Below are 20,356 nucleotides of genomic sequence, written 5' to 3' on the forward strand. Positions count from 1 at the left end.
TGCTGGGGGCCGTGGCCTTCAACCCTGGCATGTGCCCTGGCTGGGAATCGAACCTGTGATACTTCGGTTCGCAGCCTGCGCTCAATCCACTGAGCTACGCCAGTCAGGGCAAGATTCCTTATTTTTTAGAACTGCATACTCAGCTATGGTTGGGGTTCACTTCAAACACTGCAGGGATGAAGGAGGGTTGCTGGGGCACAGATGAAATAAGATTGGTACTGAGTTGCTATTTATTGAAGTGTAGTAATGAGTACACAGTGGTTCATTTTATCATTCTGTCTACTTTGTACATGTCCAAGTGTTTTCATAATAAAAAGTAAAAAATATCCAAGGACTATTTCCAGGGTTACTTATGAAGTAAAGCATCTTTTCTTATACATATTAGCCATTTGTATTTCTTCCAGGGTTTGATTCAGCACATTTATTGAGTGCCTTCCAATGGCGGGCCCTGGATACAAAGATAACACTTTTATGTATCAAGTGAAATTGTTATTGTGTGCCAAGCACAGACACATTATCTGGTAATACAGCTCCCCAACAAGGAAGGATTTTACATTTTTATGATTTTGGCGGGGAGAGAAGAAAAACATCAATTTGTTGTTCCACTTATGCATTCATTGGCTGATTCTTGTATGTGACCTGACTGGGGATCAAACTCATAACCTTGGCATATCTGGACAACGGTCTACCCAACTAAGCTACCTGGCCAGGGCAAGGAAAATTTTTGATAAGAAAACTAAAGCTCAGAAAGGTTAAATAATGTGACTTGGTTGCTGACACAAGCTAGTAAGTGGCATAGCTGGGATTTAAACCCAGGCTTGAAGCTTCTAGTACCTGAGCTCTTTAAAAGCACCCTTGTCTGCCTCTCAAGAGGAATAACACATGGTCTTGGAGTATAACACAAAGGAGAAGCCAGGCTCAGAGGCAGTACTGGCCAAGAGAACACACAGCCAGGAAGCTATGGAGTCTCCAGGGGAAGACCCACGTATGCGTGATCTGAGGCCTCTAATCTATACTGAGCCGCCTCTTTTCCTTCCATGGAGTTTTTAAATCTAATTAGGATTCCATCAAGAGGCCTTTCTCCATCCAGAGCTCCAGTCGCCATCCAGAACCATAAATCACTGGTTCTTGGTCTTTGTCTATTGGCCATCAGAGGGGCCCATAGACATAACCCATTTATGATGAATAGGCTAATGACAATGTAGTTGCTGCTGTTTATTGAGTCCTGCCTTGTGCAAGATGCTGTAAGGTACACTGTGTTATGTTTTTTAACCCTCACAGTAATTCTGCTCAGGAAATATTGCCCTGATTAGAAAACTGAGAGTAAAACAAGTTAAATAAATAGTTTCAAGGACAATTCTAATAAAATCTAGAGTGTTAGACTCAGAAGCCCCTCACTCCCTCATCTGGTGGTGTTCCACAGGTTTGCTTTTCTCTGTCTCTTCTGCTTTTGTTTGGTGCCCTCTCCACAGGATTGTCTGGCTTCTCCACTTCACCTTGACTGCTTTAAAGGAGAGGGCCAATAGCTTCCATTTGCCCCATATCCCCCACCCCGGTGATTAGCACAGTGTAGCCACAGTGGGCTGACACATGACACCTGAGGATTGGTGGGTGGTCATTGCTGATGACCCTCCTGATACAGCCCCAGAAAGGACCCGTCTCGCAATCATGTAGCAGGTTCCCTTTGAACACTTGTCATGTGCTCACTGCTCTGTTGGGAGAGAAGAGAAGTGTAAAGTACGGGCAAAGCACCACAGCTTGGGTCATGAGACTGCAGTTACCGAAGTAAATGAAAAGACTGCAGGGGTTAGAGGAGTTCAGAGGAGAGGGCAAGCATGATAGTTATACTAGTAATAGACATTTGTTGAGTACTGTACAGTAGGTCTTATGTTCCTTTTGTAAATGTGGACCTTGAGACTCAGAGTTTACGTGATTAGCCCACAGTTGCACAGCAAATGAGTCAGAGTTAGGACTCTGAACTCTTCTATGGCCTCTCAAGAGAGAGCTCTCTGGGCTCTGTGTTGAGTAGCCTGGAGTCTGCAGGTAAAAGGAGTCTGGAGGGATAGACCAGATATGGACAAGAAAGGAGAGGCTGAGATGTAGGACAAAAGTCTAAGAAGTGGAGCCATAATACCCCTAAGATGTTATAGCTCGCACCTTCTGCTGTCCTTTTGAACAAGAGGAAACCTAGGCTCGGGCCACAGAGTCATAGCACATGATCATTAACTAAGGTTCATCCAGTGCTTCTTTGTGTCCATACATTATCTCATTTAGCTTCTGACTACTAGGAGGTACAGGAGGTCATCCCCTTACCTTGGAGGGAACTGAAAAGAGGTCTTCTGATTTTAAATCCCATCCATGCTTTCTCCACTTCCCGGTGTCTGTAGTCGGAGAACACAGGCTTTGCACTCAGACACACCTGGGTTTGAACCCTACCTGCTCCGTGTCTCTAAGATCTTAAGGCACAGGTGGCAAATACATGGCCCACGGTCCAAACCCAGCCCTCCACCTTCTTTTATCCAGCCAGCAGCAGCGCTGAGCTCTTGCTTAACTGTTAAGGAGTAGTTACATTTATACATCCCTAAAATTACATTCGGCCCTTTGAAGGCAACCTTGAGGCTGATGTGGCCCCCAGTGAAAATGAGTTTGACACCCTTGTTTTAAGATTTGCCAGTTGGGGTGATTAGAGGTAAAGAACGGGACTTTTGGGAGGCAAGCATATGCTAAGAAGGGGACAACATAAGGGAGGCATAATAATGTCAAAGTTCTAGGTATGAAGAAAGCAAGGTGCTCCCAAGGGTGAAGTGACTTGCCCAAGATCACACAGTGGGTTAATAAGCAACAACACTGGGATTAGAACCCAGGTCTCTGATCTCCTAAAACAGTTTACTACTTTTTCCCTAGACAGCGCTGCTCCCTGAAGGGGCATGGGGCAAAAGTCTAGGGGTAGGATCAATAGCACTTTGGAGCTAGAGAGAGGGTCTTAGAGATCATTTGGTCCATCCTCCACCCTTGACAGATGAGAAAAGTGAGGCCCAGGGTGCTTAATTTACATGTCTGTGACCAAGTAGAGCTGCTGCAGAGCTGGCGTAAACCCCACTGGTCTTCTTTACACTGCCAAGCAAAACTTCCAAATTGCCTTTTTTTCTATGCAAATCGAAAGCCTCACTCCAAATGCCAGTAACAATGAGAACAGCTGGTTTGGGGAGTTGTTTTTTTTCCCCCTCAAAATATAATCTCATTCTCTCTCTCTCTGTCTGTCTCTGTTTGTCTCTGTCTTTCTGTCAATTCTTAGCAAAGATAATATACTAGAAGTGGGTGGAGCTTCAGTGGAAGATCTTGGTAGAAAAAAGATAAAAATTTGATAGTCTCTGAATGTAAGGAGGTCCTCAAAGCCAGGAGAGTATAGGCCCGCCCCCCACCTATTCAGCTAGCTTACCACTTGCCCTGCCCTGCTCACAATAGGCCTTCAGAAGGCCCATCTTTTCCTTGGCAGCTGCATCTGGTGAACACCAACGGAAATCCCTGGTATTTTTCTCTGCATGCAACCAGCCATGGAGATGTAGGTCAGACATTGCTAGCTTGGCAGTTACAACAGCTCTAGCTTTACCCCCTGCACCTGCAGCCATGTTTGCTGAGCCTCATGGGGATGGAAGAAGGATGTTCCCTTTCAAAGAAATCAAATCCTCCAGAGTCCATGTGAGCAGAACTGGCAGGAGGGCACTAGAAGAGATCATCTAGAATGTGGGGACTAGAAGGGTGGCGCTATCTCTTTCCCTCTTAATGTCTGTTGCCTGGCGTGACTAGTAGCAGAGTTGGCAGTGCCCATGCTCAGCTCAGAGTCATCACCACCGACGGAGCTGACTGGGAAGGTCCCATTCTCCCCCAGGGCTCAGCTGGGCCCCCAGGCCTGCACCTGGACCCCCACGCCTGCCTGGTGTTGACGGGATTAAAGCTGCCACCCTTGGGACCCTTTGGGACCTAGTCTGTTTTCATTTCTGTTCTCAGCTGTCTGGTCTCCACGGGCCTCACCTACAGGTTTCTGCATGCCCGTCCCCCACGATGCAGCCCCGTGAGGCTCTTCCAGCCTGGCACACTCCTCTTTGGCCTTTGTTCTCTTCAGCAGGGCGCCAATTCTGTGCTGGCCTCAGACAAGCTCTTGAGTCCAACCTAGCTGCATCCTTCCCAAGATTCCGGCCCTTTGTCTTCACCCCTGGGGGCAGAGGGCAGGATTATGGCTCTAAGGCATGAAGTGGGCACCTGTGTGGCTGCTCTGGACAGACTTCCAATTAGCTGACTATTCTGTTCTGAGCTGTCTCCTGCCCTGGGCCTCACTTATCTCCTTTGTAAAGATATGGGGCCAAGATTGGTACATGAATCACACTGGTCTTCAAGATAATATATGGGTCATATGCAAACGGATGTACTTTTATTTTAATAGTGTTTGTATTTTATGTTGATTTCATCTGTGGCAAATGATACTGGTTCTGTATTTATAATAGTATAAGTTGCCTTTTCATTTTATTTACCCAGCAAATACTCAGTGTTTACTTTATGCCAAGCACTATTCTAGCTCCTAGGGATATCTGTCTTCATGGAGATTCCGTTCGAAAAAGACTGACAGTGATGACGGGGTGGAGGGTGACTAGGCAACTTTTGGTATTTGTTTATTTTATTTTATTATTTTACTTTATTTTTATTTATTGATTTGATTTGTTGTCCCACTTATTTGTGCATTCATTGGTTGATTCTTGTATGTGCCCTGATCAGGGATCAAATCAGAGACCTTGGCGTGTCAGGACAACACTCTAACCAACTGAGCTACCTGGCCAGGGCAAGTGTTTGTTTTTGTTTTTGTTTTTTTTTAATTAAGAGTGACTGGGAAAGACTTTTGTAAGGAGTGATGTGAGGAGAGATCTGCATGTCCTGAGAGAGGAAACGATGTAATAATCTGTGGTAAGAACATTCCAGGCTTGGGAAGCAGATATAGAGACCCCCAAGGTGGGAAGCATGTGCTTGGCATGTTTGAGGAAAAAGAGGAAACGTGTGGCTAGAACAGACCAGAGGAGAAAGTGGTAGAAGGGAGAGGTTTGTGTGCGCCGTGGTGAGATACTCTGGCCCTTCCTCTGGATGAGATGAGAAGGCAGTGGAGTGTTTTGGCCAGACAGGATCTGACTGCTTTTAGAAGGACCTTTTTGGCTGTTATTTGGTGAAGAACCACAGCAGGGGTAAGAATCTGAGAGACCAGAAAGGAGGTTGTTGCAGTAATACAAACAGAAGATGATGTTAACTTGGAGCAAACGGTGGTGGTGAAGGTGGTGAGAAATGGTAGACTCCGAATCTGTTTTGAGTGTAGATCCAGTGGAATTTGCCGACAGATCAAAGCTACAGCAGATTTAATGTGACTCCAAGGTGTTCTAGGCTTTAGCACCTGGAATCATGAAGCTACTACCATTTACTAAAAAGGGGAAAGATACAGAAAGAACAAGTTTGGGCGGGGCACATTAAGAATCTTTAATACATTTATTTAAATTTTTTAAAAGTAGGTCAATTGATTGAAAAATGTTAATAATAATAATGATACATGGAGAAAGCCAACACAGTGATGGCTGAAATCGAGGTTAGAGTGGATCCAATGCGTCTGTGCTCCCTTCCAGCTCTAAAATTCAGCTTTGCTGATTTCAGACCTCCGAGTCTCTCATTCACGAAGAATGGGAACTTGAGACAGCCTAGAATGTAATCAATGCAGAAGGAATGAAAAGCAAGGGAATCTCTTGGGCCAGGCTTACTTACCTCTTGTTGATTCTGGAAGGACTTGGAAGTTCTTGCACACACCCTGTGGCCTCCTGTCATTGCCCCATTCACTCACCCACTGACTCACTGGGCACCCTCTGCCTAGTAGGCCCTGGAGACAGCACAGGTCTGGTGCCCTCTCCCTCCGAATATAAAGCAAGCTCTCTCTGCCTCCACCCTCATCCCAGGCCTGGCTTCTCCCTGGCCCTGCACGTTCGTGGAGCTTGAATGATGTGCCTGCTGAAAGTGCGCAGTCACAGCCCAGGCAGACCCTGCCCTCCCTTTCTGTTTAGTCCCTCCTTCTTTCTCTTATTGTCATCCACACTTCAGGGACTGGGAGCAAATGGCCTTGCCTCATTGACAACAGAAATGGTTTTGTCTTACTTCATTCACATTATCAAGCTGGGAAAAAATGTCCAAAGGCTCCTTCTCAGCTTTTTGTAGATGAGAAACAGAAGGCCAAAGAGACAAGCAATTCCTATGGTCCACATCCCATCAGCACATCCTTTCAGCTCTACTTTTACAAATAAATTCTGAATCTGCCTGCTTCTCACCAGCTTCCCTGGCACTGTCCTGGCCAAGCTACTACCATCACATTTCCCCTGAGTGACTGCTTTGGCTCCTCAACAGACCTCTGGCTTCCACCCTTGCCCGTGGAGGTCTGCACCCAGCAGCCAGAGGGATCCTATTAAAACCAAATCAGATCATGTCCCTCCACTGCTCACAACCCTGCATTGTTTCCATGTCACTTAAAGGCCAAGCCCAAAGGCTTTAAATGACCTTCAAGGCCCTGCATAATCTGGTCTTTCACTACTGCCAGACCCCATTGCTGCCATTCTCCCCTCATTCACTCAGCCTCCGCCACACTGGTGTCTTTTGTGTTCTTGGAACACGCTGGGTGTGTACCTGCCTCAGGGCCTTTGCACTTGCTGTTCCCTCTGCCTCTCCTCAGATCCTTGCAATGCCTGTTTCCTTACTTTATTCAGGGTTCTGTTCAAATGTCACCTCCTCAAGAAGCTTCCCATGACCGTGGGTTGCAATCCTGCCCTCTTCCATGTTTCTGCTGAACCCCTTTTCTCTTATTTATTTTTCTTTTTAGCATGTATTGCTCTCTGACACATTTACTGTATTTTTCAGACCATAAAATGCACCAAGGTTTTAGAAAAAGAAAATAGGAAAAAAAAATTGAAGCAAAAAATGTGGTAAAATGTTTAATAACATAAATAACATAATATTTCACCAATGTAAATGTAAACAGAACTTACAGCAGCATTAACAACCATTATTTCTCCCAAATTTGGGGGATGGGGGAAGAAAGGTGCGTCTTATAGTCTGAAAAATATAGCGTTGCCTGTCTCTTCCCATTAAATTGTAAACTCACGCAGGTAAGAATTTTCATCTGAATTCGTCACTGCTTTATCCCTAGCACTTAACATAGTGCCTGGCATTTAGTGGGCACTTAATAATAAAGAATTGTAGAATGAGCGAATGTCCAGAGCTAAGCAGAGCAGCTTGTCTGGTTCTTCCTGCAACCCCACAGGTCAACCCACAACGGGGTCACAGTTTGCCTTTGAAAACAGCTACCAAAGCTACTGGGCATCACTTTTGTTTCCAAGAGAATGACCAAATAGTGGGAGGGACTCTGTCTGCAAGGACTGACCTGGCCTTGCAAGGGTTGGGGTGAGGGTAGGGGGAAGCACAGAGCAGCCATCAGCACATCTCTCCCTTTCCAACCCTGAGACAACTAGAGGGCATGCCTCTTCCCTGTCCTTTACATCATTCTGACTTCCAGGGCCCAAGAGTAGCAGATCCTCAGTAAATAATGGGCGGGTGGGTGGGTGGATGAAATGAGGAAGCCAAGAACTTAGTAACACCCTTCTGCATCTCTCCTACTGCACTGGCAAATTTTAAAGTGCTCTGGAGTTAGACACCCTTACTCAGTAACCAGTGAGCTCAGGCAAAGTTTCATCACCTCTCTGAGTCTTAGTTTCCTCATTGGTAAAATGGGGACAACACCTACTTACAAGATTCTGAGAAATCTAGCAAGAGCTCGTAAATGTTAGCTGTAACTTTTTTGTTTGTAGCTACAAATGAGATACACAAATAGGCCCTCTCATTTTTAGCTGTTAAACAAACAGCAGCATTTATTGAGCACGTTCCATGAACCATTTCATTCTCGCTGCCAAGCCTGTGAAGTACATTGTTCTTGCTTATAGACAGGGCACTGAGTTTAGATAGAGAGGTAAAGGCCTTGCCCCAGGTCCCACAAGTAGGCAGTCACAGTGCTGAGGTCAGAACCCACACTGTCAGACTCCAAGGGTCAGAGGGCTTTTCGGGGGATTCTCATCAGCATTTCTGAACCTCAGCCTCATCTCTCTGTGAACCACAGATTATGACATTCTGTTTCTGGGTGCTCTACATGCCGCATCAGATGGGACAGTGAGTTGCTTCTGGGTCTTCTGGTGGTCATAGTGGTAGCAGTCTTCTGCAGTTTCTTGTGGGGCTCTGGGTGTCGACTGTGAAGAGCAGACGTCCAGGTAGCCTCGGGCTCAGCATCATCCACTACAAACAGAGTACTTCAGCTCTCCTGGCATCATCTCAGGCATCTTGCTATTCTAAACCTTGAGGGGCTGGTGGACTGGGGTGGAGACAAACCAGGGAGAAGACTGGCTGGGCCAGGAATGTAGGAAATGCAGCCCCACAGGAGCCTTCAGCTGAGCTTTTGGTTACCGGGGTGTGTGTGTGAGCACTCACATGTACAGGGTGAGGAAAGGGTGGTGCAGGGATTTGCTCCCACCCCCTTCTGCTTGGAATTCCAAACATTTCCGATCAGATCAAGGTGGCTGAAAATAAATACCCGGGACTTGTCTGGACTAGTTGGAGGCAGTGCTGGGGTGAGGAGGTTGAGACCACAGGAGCAGAGACCAGCAAGGTCTGGCCCATGGGAGGAGTTTGTCCAGGGTCACATGTACCCATTGCTCTTTCCCCCTGGAATCCTGCAGGTTTTAGGACAAGGCTCATCAGCAGGCTTTGAAGTGGAAGGGGATCAGATTCTTTTGTGGCAACAGGTCCTGACACTTCTCCCTCTCCATATTACTGGGTCTGTCAGATACCCTTAAGAGAGAGAACCCAGGGTGTCACTCAGCCCTCTGTGTGTGAATTACTTTCATCCTCCTCACGCTGCAGCAGTAATAGGAGCCCTTTAAGATGATCCCCTTCATTTTATAGATGGCAAAAGGCCCAGGCTTTCCCAGCATTCCAAGCAAGCCAGTGATAGAGCTGGGATATGAAAAGTGCATCTGCTCTTTTCTTTATAGCATGTGACGTCGATCAGATGGGGGCGTGGGAACAGCTTCGGGTAGAAAGGCTGCTTTGGACTATGGGGTACTTGGAAGCATACACCCCAGAACGAAGCAGAGTTTTAGGGAAGGGGTTGGCCCCAGAAACCAAGTCCCTGTTCTTTGTGGGTTGCTACCACAGTCCCTCCTTCTTGTTGCCTCAACACAGTGCAGAAGATGCCTTTTCCAGATCCTTCCCATAGCTTTCTGTCACTCTTCCTGAGCCCGAGAGAACATGGTGTATGGGGAATCCAGGGCACCCTGCCCAATCACCTGGTGTCTCTGTCCTTTTCTTCGTTTGGCCAGGCAGTGAGGATGGGGATGAAGAGAGAAAGAAAACTGGCCTTTCCTCTTCCCTTCCCTCCTCACTGCCTAGCAGTCAGCAGCACTCATCAGCACCTTCTCTGGGCCCAGCACTGTCTGGGACAGAGCTCATGGTCAAAATGGAACAGCTAAACAAACTGGTGAGAGAGCTGAGGGAGACACAGAGGCAGAGAGCAGGAATCCTCCTTGAAGTGACCTATAAGTCAGACCTGTCTAAGACCTAAGAGACAAATAGAAGAGAGCTTGGTAGAGGGACCAATACTGACAAGCGTCCGGAGGCTGAACAGAACATGGCATGTGAGAAGTGAAGCAGCCTGGCCTGGTCAAAGCAGAGGAAGCCCTGCAGGGTCTTGCAAACCATGGAAAAGTCTCTAAGACTCAGACTGAGCCTTGGAGATAGAGCCACCATTTACTTGGTCTGCTGTGTGCTGTGCACAGTTCTAGGAGCTTTACATGCATTGAATGCTCACAGCGTTTTTGTGAAATAAGTACATTTTTAATCCCCATTTTACAAGTGAGGTCCGCAGCTAAACATCTTAGTCTAGTTGCAGGACTTATTGGGTACCTGCGTACTCTTTGCTCCAGCAGTCCAGCTTGGTGGAGAAAATAGAAATTAATTTGTCACCAGCAATGGCCTCATCCAGCAGCACTGCTATTTTCCAAATGAGGAGACTGATATTCAGAGAGGAGCAGGACCTGGTCCAGGGCCCAGACCGAGGCCAGCAAAGCTGCCTCTGCCAGCCTGTGTTGTCTTCTTGGGAAGCCCTTGGGACGGAGTCGGACGAGAGCAGCAGAGGGAGAGGCCAGAACTGAGGTGGGGATTGAAGGGGTGGGTGACAGAGGGACAGAGGCAAAGATTTCCAGTCAAGCTGACAAAGGGAAACGTTTTCCAGTAGAGCTGCCCAAAGAGTAAGTGCTCCACCATTTAACGGGGAGGAAGGGAGTTCCTTATGACAAGTATGTAAGCAGAGAAAGCCCTAGAGAGAGTTGTGAACTTCCCTAAATATGGACCATCTGGAGTGAAGCAGACCCCCACTGTGTCACCTGGGTGCTCCCCCTTTCTGCTCCCCATCTGAGCAGTGACAGTGTTAGGAGTGAACTTACGTATCCCATGGAAGGTGGGTGGGTGTGTAGTTACTTCACTTTTGAGTGCCTGACTCTGTTTCAGCGGTGTGCCTTGGTCCTTCTTGCCCTGGACACTGGGAGAAGCATGAAAGGCTGTGGCCATCTACTCATGAAAGAATATGGTCACCAGGGGTGGGATGAGAGAGACTTGAGATGAGGGAGGCCTCGGAATTCCAGGGAATTGATGCCAATGAGCGTGTAGCAGCCGCCTAGGAGCCATTAAGTGCATAGGCTCTGGAGCCAGACTGGGTTCAAATCCCAACTCTGCCATTTATGAACTGTGTGACCTTGGGGGATCACCTGAGCTCTCTGCGTCTGATGCCTCTTCTGTAACATGGAGTATTAGCAACACTTGCTTTACAGGGTTATTGTGAGGATTAAGTGAATTTGTATACACAGTGAAGCTCTTAGCACCACGGTAAGTGCTCAGTAAATATCAACCATCACTCCCAGGGAAGGAGGTTGTGAGCCCCTAAATGAGCATCTGTGCCCCAGTAAATGCTTCTCTGAATTCCGTCTCTTCGCCTCCAAGGCCAGCACCCTGTGTCTGAGTTGAGGAGGTGGAAAGAGCCCCGCTCGCCCTGCTGGGTCAGATAGCTTTCTCAATTCCCCAGCTGAGGTGTTATCTCCTCCCGGCACAACCACTTCCTTTTCTGAGAAATGAGCACATCTGTCAGGCTTAGCTTCTTAGAACTAATGGTGGGGGAGGAGGCGGGGGAGGAAAGGTTGGCAGCTGACAGGGGCAAAGATTATAACGAAGTTTGCTGTGAGGATGACTTCAAATATTCCCTAAAGCCCAGTTGGCTTGGGTCCCCTGTGACGCCCTCTTCAGCCAGTAGCACCAAGGTCACCCTGCTTCACCAAGTGCTTTCATCCCCTGATCTCACCACCACTGCCTGTGGATGGGGCCAAAGCAGGAGAAACCGAGGCTCAGAAGTGGAGAGGCTTGCTACGCACCCACAGCTGGGCTGGCTGGACTGAAGTGTCAGGCCCAGCAGAGTTTGGCCACCTGTCTATTTGCTCCTGTCCCATTAAGCTGCCTGAGTTGCCCACAGTCAGGCCCATGTTCCTCTGGGAAAGCCAAGGGAAGTGGATTCCAACCACAAACCTCACTTCTTCCGAGTCTCTGCTACAAGTCCCTGCCAAGAGAGTGATAAAGTCTCTCCATTTGCCCCACCCACCCTTCCTGCCGTCTCTTAGGGATGTCCTAACAAGGCCTCATTGGTCTACTCAGCAGGCATTTATCAGCCTCTCTCCCAGGGAAACGGAGGCCAAGAGCAGAAAGCAACTCTGCAAGTGACGCGAAGCCTGCCCAAGCAGGGACATGATGAGACCAGGGCAAACTACTGTCCCTGATACTTTCTCTGGGCTACTAGGAGCCCCTTCCTCTTCTCCACCTACCTCTTTCCCGAAATAACCAAACAGGAAGGAAGCAGTGGGCCTGGGCCCTTTAGAGTCACCCTAGGGGAAGGAAGGGCTCGTCTGGCACAGGCACTTGTTCCCCATTGAAGCCAGGACGGAAGGGTTTCACTTTCCCTCCTGGTCTTCGTCATATCCTTTTCCTGTGGCACCGGTTCCTTCTTAGCTGGGGGCAGGGGGGCAGAACTCATTCATTAAGCTGGTGGCCTCAGGTTGCCTTCCTCTTCTTAGAGGGATTCAGGACTGTAGCCCTGGCCCAGAAAGTGGGGCTTGCTGCTGCACATGCTGGGGGTTGAAACTGGCCTCCCCACTTACCGACTCTGATCAGGTCTCAGCATCTCTGAGCCTCAGTTCACCTGGGCTTGGAATGAGGACCTCCTTCAGTCATGGGGCCCCAAGAAGTATCGTCCTTTCGAAAGTGAGCAGAAATGCTGGAGCCAGATGGTTGGTGCAGACAAACCAGCCAGGTCACCAGATTCCTTTAGAACGCTACCTCTGTGTTCTAGGTACAGTACCAGATGCTGGAGATACAAGTGACAAAACCACACATAGTCTGGTGGGGGAAACAAGGCAAAAAATAGTCACTGAAGTGACCGTGGCCGTACCTATAGTCAGGGAGTATGGCCCAGGCAGGGTAAAATGTTTTGGCTCAGTGACTGGCATAGGTAAAATATATAACTGTTATTTCAGTGTCATTTGACAAGTGAGGACACTAGGAGCCATAGAGGTGAAGTAACCTGTTCGAAGTCACACCACTAGGAAGAAGCATGGAAACAGACAGTTGCAGAGGAGAGTAGGAATTGCAGAATTACCACATTCCAGCAGGGACGGAACTGTAGGCCCTGATAGGGTGGGCGATGCACTGGCACTTGGGCCACCGCACAAGGAATATCCTCTGCCAGCCCTTGTCCTGCCTTCTCCAGGGTTGCAGGTGCCTGCAGGGTGACCTGCATTGTTCATTTGTCTGCCTCTGAGCCAGGGTCTGTCTGGATGGGCCCCTGGCTTCAGATGTGGGTGAGACTCGGTCCTGCCTACACTGACTGCCACCCCTGCAGACCTTTGGGAGAGACCAACACACAGTTACGGGGCCTCAATCCAGGGGCGCCCTACCTCTCCTTCCCACCTCAGGGCCTGTGCACTTGCTTGTGCTGGAGCGTGCCCTTTTTCACTTGAGATTATCGATCCTCCCTTGACCACCTCCACCTTGTCATTCAGGTCTCAGCTCAGCTCTTTTCTCCTCAGAGACACCTTCTCTGAGCACCCCACCTACGTCAGTCCCCCAGTATTCATTTCTGTCACCGCTCCACTACTTACTGTCTTCAAAGTCCCATCACCTCTGAAAGTTTGTTTCGTAATTATCTTCTGTGCTTCTCATGAGGACAGTTTTTCTCAACTTTTTTTCCCTTATTACCACCCCCTAAGGAGTCTTTTCAAGACATTTTTGTCCTAATTGCCCTCCCATTACATTTGAAGAGTGCAGCTGTTCCATGTATCTGTATCTCTGATTGTGCTCTGGCACCACAGAGAGCCACAAACCACTGCAATATCCCAGAATTCTTCACTTCTCCCCATTGAGCGTGCATGGAGGAGAACGGGAGCTCCATGAAAGCCCAGACCTTGTTTGTCTTGCTCTCTGCTGTGTCTCCAGTGCCGGGCGTAGAGCGTGGTAGGTGCTCAGTGAATGTTTATGGTGTGCAGGGAAGTCCAGAAACCCTGGGAGCACAAAGGAGACATTCGTCCCAGAATCGGAAGAGGGACGAGTAGGGAAGGCCTCTTGGAAGACAGGTCTTCAAAGTGAAGTCCTGTGAACTGAGCAGGAGTTGGCTGAGGAAGGGAGATGTGGGAAGGATGACCAGTAGGAGGGCACGGTGTTGGCAGAGGCACAGGGGCAGGAGGCTCTCTGGAACCTGTGGGCAGACCATTCTGCATGTGTGACCAGGACTTTGGGAGGCAGGAACTGGAAAACAGGCCCAGCCTTGGCTTCTCCCAGGGACCTTGGTACTTGCCTTGCCATTCTGAAGGGCCCCAATGCCAAGTTGGGAGACCCCAATTCCTTGTCCAAGCTCTACCACCAACTGGCTGTGTGATCCTGTAGAAGGGGCAGGTGTGTTGGCCTTGCTAACTTGTGGGCCTGCCTGGCTAGATGCCCGTGATTCTCCCAAGGGGGTCATTAGCTACTGCCTCTCCCCAGTGGCCCTGAAAACCCCCACGTGGATCCCCGTGGTAGCAGTCACAGCTGCAAAGAGACACTTCCCCCATTTGCTCTAACTCAAGCTGAAAATGCAGACGACCTCTCAGGCCTGGGTCTCCCAAGGACTGTGACATCAGAGACCTCCCTGCAACACACCCTTATCTCTCACCTCCCTGCCCACCATGCCCCCTCTGGCCAAAACCAGTGGGAGCCACTGAGGAGCATTGGGGGCTTATCTCTGCTTTTCCAGACTGTGCTGCTTTGCAATCCTGTTTGTTTATTTAGAGCAGCCGCCCGCTGAGAAAATGGCTGTTTGTTTCCAAGTGTGTCGTGTGAACCGTGGGCTAAATATACCCACACCGCTGCCTCCCAGCACCCGGCACCCAGCATCCGCCCTGGAACAGTGCTGTGTCTACAAAAGCAATCCACAGAATCCACAGCCCTTGGAAACCCTACTTCCCTCTCCCCAGGAGAAGGAGCTCCTTGAAGTGGAGATGAAGTGTTGTTCTGGCCAGGATTGCACGCTTGGGGGCTGGGCAGATCACAGCCTTGTTCTCTTCTACGCACTACGCACCGAAACGAGAATGTTCCCTCCACCCTGGAATGACTGTTCCTGGACAGTGAGTGCTTTGTGCCCTTGCAGGGACAGAGCCTGTTTACTCCAGTCCAGCCCCAGAGCTGAAAATTTCCTGTGGCTGCCAGGCCTCTACTTCAGGAAAGTTCCCACTGAGGGAGCCAGGCCTCTCCCACTTTGGCTACAACCCCAGTGTCCCTGGTTTCTTGCGGGACATTCGGTCCCTTGGGATGATAACCAGGGCCTTCTGGCCATGGCCTCACTTCTCCCATGCTCCCCACAGCCCAGGACTCTCCCCATCACAGGTCTGCCCTTTTTGCGACTCCACCTGGGCCTACTTCACGTGGATCAGAGAAATTAAAACAATTCTAAGAATTTTCTTTGCCAGCACCCATGGAGGCTAGCCAGGGTGAAGGGGGAGAAATAGGGTTGCGTATCCGAACAGCCATGAGTGGGCAACAGCAGGCCAAGAGCTAGGGGGCTGGCTGCTGCCACTGCTGTTACCTTTGTCTCCCAGACCCAAGACTCTGCCTGCACCCCACCCCCACGACCTTCTTCAGGGAATCCATGCAGCACTAGTGACAGGGTAGGTCCTCCCTGGTGCCCCACATAGGGAATGTCCTGCTGTAGCAGTGTTCCCTTTGGAGCTGGGCCATCCTGAGTTCTGACCCTGGCTTTGCCACCTTTTCACACAGTCCTTTCTGCAGTAAACCTCAGTTGTCTCATTTGTGAAATGGGTTCAAATCTCCAGTCCGGGAATTATGATGAAGGTGAAATGAGAGAATAGCTCGGGGCACTTAGTACACATGTAGTACCTTTGTTCTACTCGTGTACTTGTGGACTTCCAGCTGTGTGTCAGACACTGTTACTGTTCTGGGTGAACAGAAATAAGGCAGAACCTTTGCCTCATCAAGCCACATCTACTGCAGGAGATAAAAACAAACTGTAGAATCTGGTTATGAAAAGTGCTAAGAAAAATAAAGCAAGGTAAGGGAATAGATGAGAGAGATGGGGGTGGATACCATGCTAGACACAGTGACTGGGAAAGGCACTTGAGATGACATCTGAGCAGAGTCAGGGGTGAAATGAGGGAGTGAGGCCGGTGATGATCTGGGGTCAAGTGCTCTAGGCAGCAAGAGCAGCAGCTCCTGAGCTCAGTGGATGTTCTAGGACCAACAGGGAGGATACTGCTATGTGTAGAGTGTGCACTGGGGAGGAGCCAGGTCCTGCTTAACCTTGCTGTCTGTGGTAAGGACTCGACGGCAGGTGTGATGGGAAAGCCTTGGAAAGGTTGAGAGCTTGGGATGATGTGGTCTGAACTGGAGGGACTTTCCCCACCTGCCTGCATTCTCCAGTGCCTTTTCTCAGCAGACCTTCCTAATGGCTTAATAAATGTTGAGGATTCTTTGAGTCAAGTTGGCAGCTCAGTGCGCATGACACTCTGCTAGGGTATCAGGGATGTGAACAGACATGACAGTGGCTTCCTGAGTACAAGGGAAAGCTATGAGAGGACTTTGCGCACAGGCATGCGGTGATCCGATCTGTTTTTAAAAATCTCCTCCTCGAGGAGCATGGACTGAGGAGGGTCATCAAGACCAGGGGCGGAGCCAGGCAGTATCTGAGGGAGCAAAAGGGCCAGGGGTGCCCTGGGGCCAACTGGAAACGCAGGCCTTGCCTGAGGGATCCGACACCACTCAGCTGGTTGGAACCAGGTGGAAATGTGGGCTCAGGGCGAGGGCTCCTGGTGGAGAGGCAAGAACATTGGGCCTGGAACCAGCCACTGATTCATTTCATTCCCTCCTCAGTGGAACACAGCACAGTGATTTCTAGGTGTCAGACACCAGGCGTGGGTCTTGGTCCTCCACTGACAAAGCTGGGTGAGCTGATCCAGGCTCCCCGCCCTCAGAGGCTCGGTTTCCTGGCCTGTAAATGGGGGAGACAGCCTGCCTTGCTGCATTGTTGGGAGGATTAAAGGACCAATGAGGTGGGAGGCTCCTCATTAAAGGGTGCTCTGAGCGCCCCTCTCCCTGCCCTGAGGGCTGGCTCCACCCTGGGGCTGGCTCAGAACCGAAGCCCTTCCCTCCCCCTGTCATGTGCTTCCCTCCTGACTGGCTTCAAGGCCCAGGGCTGTTGCTCACCTCCTCCCGGGCCCAGAGTCACACCCCCTGGGGTGGGGGACAGGGCCAGGAGCTCTTAGCCCCATGCCAGTCCTGCATGGTCGTTACCAGCTCTACTCTGCCTTGCTTGGCCTACCCTGGGCAGAGGCTCCCTCCAGAAGAAGAAGAGCCTCTGGCTAAGAGTTTCCAGACCTACTCTGCCCTGTGCACCACTCTGGGGATTCACCCTGGCCCATTTCTCTCCCTCCCTGCTTCCGTCACAGCAGTGGAAAGGCTGAGTGAGGCCTTATAGCCCCACCCTGACCTCAGACCCCAAGCTCCTCTGTGGATTCCAGACCACACGTGGTCTGGCTCTCACTCACCCATGCACCCTCACCTCACCTATCCCCTCCTTCTGCACTTTGCCCCAGCTATTTGGCATCCTGTTATTCTGTGATCCGGCCCATCTCTTTCCCACCTCAGGTTCTAGAGTACCATATCCTAGCTGTCTGACCTTGGACAAAGCTCTTTTCTTACTTTGCACCTGATTTCTCAGCAATAAAATGGGTTGGTCATCCCCACCTGGAGGTCAAGAAGGAGGGAAGCCCTTAACCTTTTATCAGACCCAGAGTGGGCATGGATGACTCTACTTTTTCAAATCAAGGCCATCACATGAAGCTGGCCCCTCTTCTCCCACCCCATCCCCCATGTTACCCTTTGAGGACTCAAACAGTACCTTCCTTCTCTTCTCTCTCCCTCCAGGACACTTTTGTGGAACTCTACGGAAACAATGCAGCGGCCGAGAGCCGGAAGGGCCAGGAGCGCTTCAACCGCTGGTTGCTGACGGGCATGACTCTGGCTGGCATGGTTCTGCTGGGCTCGCTCCTCAGTCGGAAATGACCAGACACTGACTACCCACTCACCGTCCCATCCCTACTACATCTCTTCTTTCTGCCACCATTGCCACCAGGAGAACCACTACATGCAGCCCGTGACCACCGTACACATCACAGGGTTGGGCCTAGATTGGGCCCCCCGCAATTAGTTTCTAGATTCCGCCATGCTTCTGTGAGAGCCACCTTCCCCCACACCTCAGTTCTCCTGGCCTTGCAACCCACAAAGTTTCCCCAAAACCTGCCCCGTGGAAGCTGGCAGGTATGTGGGAGTTGGGGGCTAGAGGGCACTGCCTGATTGGTGGAACCCCCCTACCCCTTAGCCTCTCCAAGAATACTTTCCTGCCAGGGAGCTAGAAAGTTTTCTGACCTTTTTTCCCAGAAACAAAGACTAGATTGCCTTCGTTTTGATGTTTGTGGCCTCAGAGTTGATCATTTCTTATCCCTGCCCCACCCTACCCCCCCAGGACCTGAGCTCCCCTTCCTTTTATTCCCGCCCTCCAATAGCTACTTAGGGGCCAATTCTGACTAGTTAGGGATTCAGGCTGCTTCGGATGAAAAAACTAGGACCAGGACCCCCTTCCCAACTCTGGCCTGGCCAAAGTCCCCACCCGCCATCCCCAATGTCCTGGAGGCCTTTGGCTAGAGGCCAGCCCAACCCAGGAGGAGGGCCTGCGGCTGCAGGAAGCACCCCACACCAGAGCTAGGGTGACCCCTTGCAGTTTAGCACTACCCCAGTCCCCTTCCCTTTCCCCTCCCCTGGCTCCCTTGACCATGACTGAGGGACCAAGTGGGCCCAAGACAGATACCCCAGAGCTGTTTATGGCCTCAGCTGCCTCACTTCCTGCAAGGAGATCAGCCTTGTGGCATCTTTGCTTTGGACTGCTGCCCATGGGGTTCAGGGGCCTCGGCCCAGGGGTGAAGGGGAGCAGTAGGCAGCAGCTATGGGAGCCCTAGGGTCTTCCCTACCTCAGGCAGGAAGGGCAGGAAGGAGAGCCTGGTACACAGGGTGGAAGTAGGGCTGGCTGGAGGGTCAGTCCTGCCTGGCCAAACAGACTTGCGCTCCACCCTCCTGCAGCCTGGGCAGCCAGGCTGCCAGGTCGGAGTAGCCTGGCCAGGAGCCCTTCAGGCCTCCCTCTCTCCTCTGCTCTACCCATGGCCTGTCTCATCCCTGGGGTTCCTGGCCTAGCCCTGGCCCCTGGGGCTCTCTGCTGTACATATTCGAAACTAGTTTTTATTCCTTGTGAAGATGATATACTATTTTTGTTAAGCGTGTCTGTATTTATGTGTGAGGAGCTGCTGGCTTGCTGTGCGTGTGCACGTGGAGAGCTGGTGCCCAGAGATCGAACAGCCTGATGCTCCCTCCCTGCCCTGGTCCGGGGAAGCCAGCCAGGGGTCCTGGCTCCTGAGGGGCACCTGTCCCTCCCCCAACCCCTATCCTACACTTGTCCCAGCTCTTTGAACTAGTCTGTGTGCAGGTGAAAGTGGAGTAAAGTAATAAACTGTTCATAAGTGAACAAAGGGCCTGGGCTCATGTGTTCCGGAATGGGAAAGAAGGGGCTACCTGGCCGACAGGCTGCAAGAGAGCTGGGTACTGAGGTCGGCTCTGCTGCCCCCAGAGGAGGATCTTGGATGAGCTTCTTTTCCACTCTAGGCCTGAGAGAAAAACATTGCTCTTGTATGTGGCCTGACCAGAAATCGAACCTGCAACCCTGGCATATCAGGGTGATGCTCTAACCAACGTAGCTACCTGGCCAGGGCTTCACCTGTCCGTAAAGGGGGTTTTTATTGAACACTTGCTGTGTGCTAGGCAATGGGCTGTACATGAACAGGACAAGTAGACCCTGGCCTTAGGAGCTGCCATTCTAGTGGGACAGAGTCACAGCCACAGTTGTAAGACCCTGGGGATTCTGTAGTGAACAAAGTCTCTGCCTTTATGGAGCTTCCATTCTACTCAGGGAGAAAGACGATGGACAAATAGACAGCTGTTGCAGGGCAGAGGTGGAAACATGACCATGAGGAAGCGTGGTGAGGCTTGAAAGACCTAGTGGGGAAGGAGATGGGGGTCAGTTGAGAAAACATCTTAAAGGTGGACCTCACAGAATCAACTGATGGATCAGAGATAACAAGAATAAGAGGAGGAGTTTTCGAATAATGATTCCATTGCGTTTACGAAAATGAAGCCCATGTATGAGGCCAGTACTACTTGAGAGGCTCATAATGAGTTTTTAGAGAGCATTTAACATGGGACCCGAGCATAGCTGGCAGTCAGGAAGTCAGGCTCCTAGGAAGAGGTGACCTCAGGGGCCTGGGCCTGAGGAATGTGGAAGAGTTAACTACAAGAACGGAGTGGCGAGAAGCCTGATGAAGAAGCAAATGCAGGAGTTGAACAGGAGTTTTCAGGCTGAAGGTAAGTTGGTGTATCTGGAGTTGAGATGGGGCTCCTGTGTCAAGATGCCAGAGATGAGGGATAAGCGGACTGAACTTGATCCTGAAGGTGGCCAGAACTGTAGGAAGGTGGTTAGTAGTGATAAGCCCCCTGAGAACCCCCAAAGCGCCCCCTGGCTGCTGCATGAAGAGGGTTCTAGAAGAGCAGCGTGGAG

At 50.4% G+C, this 20,356-nt stretch overlaps 1 protein-coding gene across 5 annotated transcripts in view; it reads left to right on the forward strand.

Moving 5' to 3' along the window:
- The window catches only part of BCL2L1 (BCL2 like 1), a 44,772-nt gene extending 25,502 nt beyond the window's left edge, over positions 1 to 19,270 (forward strand). For all 5 annotated transcript variants that reach the window (XM_045832953.1, XM_045832954.1, XM_045832955.1 and 2 more), the window contains exon 3: positions 17,623 to 19,270. In XM_045832953.1, coding sequence (XP_045688909.1) covers positions 17,623 to 17,760 — 138 coding nt within the window. In that variant the 3' untranslated portion in view covers positions 17,761 to 19,270. The remainder of the gene's footprint in view (positions 1 to 17,622) is intronic.
- Positions 19,271 to 20,356: the final 1,086 nt, after the last annotated feature.

Source organism: Phyllostomus hastatus, unplaced genomic scaffold (assembly GCF_019186645.2).
Source record: "Phyllostomus hastatus isolate PE091 unplaced genomic scaffold, TTU_PhHast_1.1 phas_contig_17, whole genome shotgun sequence".
Classification (NCBI taxonomy): Eukaryota; Metazoa; Chordata; class Mammalia; order Chiroptera; family Phyllostomidae; genus Phyllostomus; species Phyllostomus hastatus.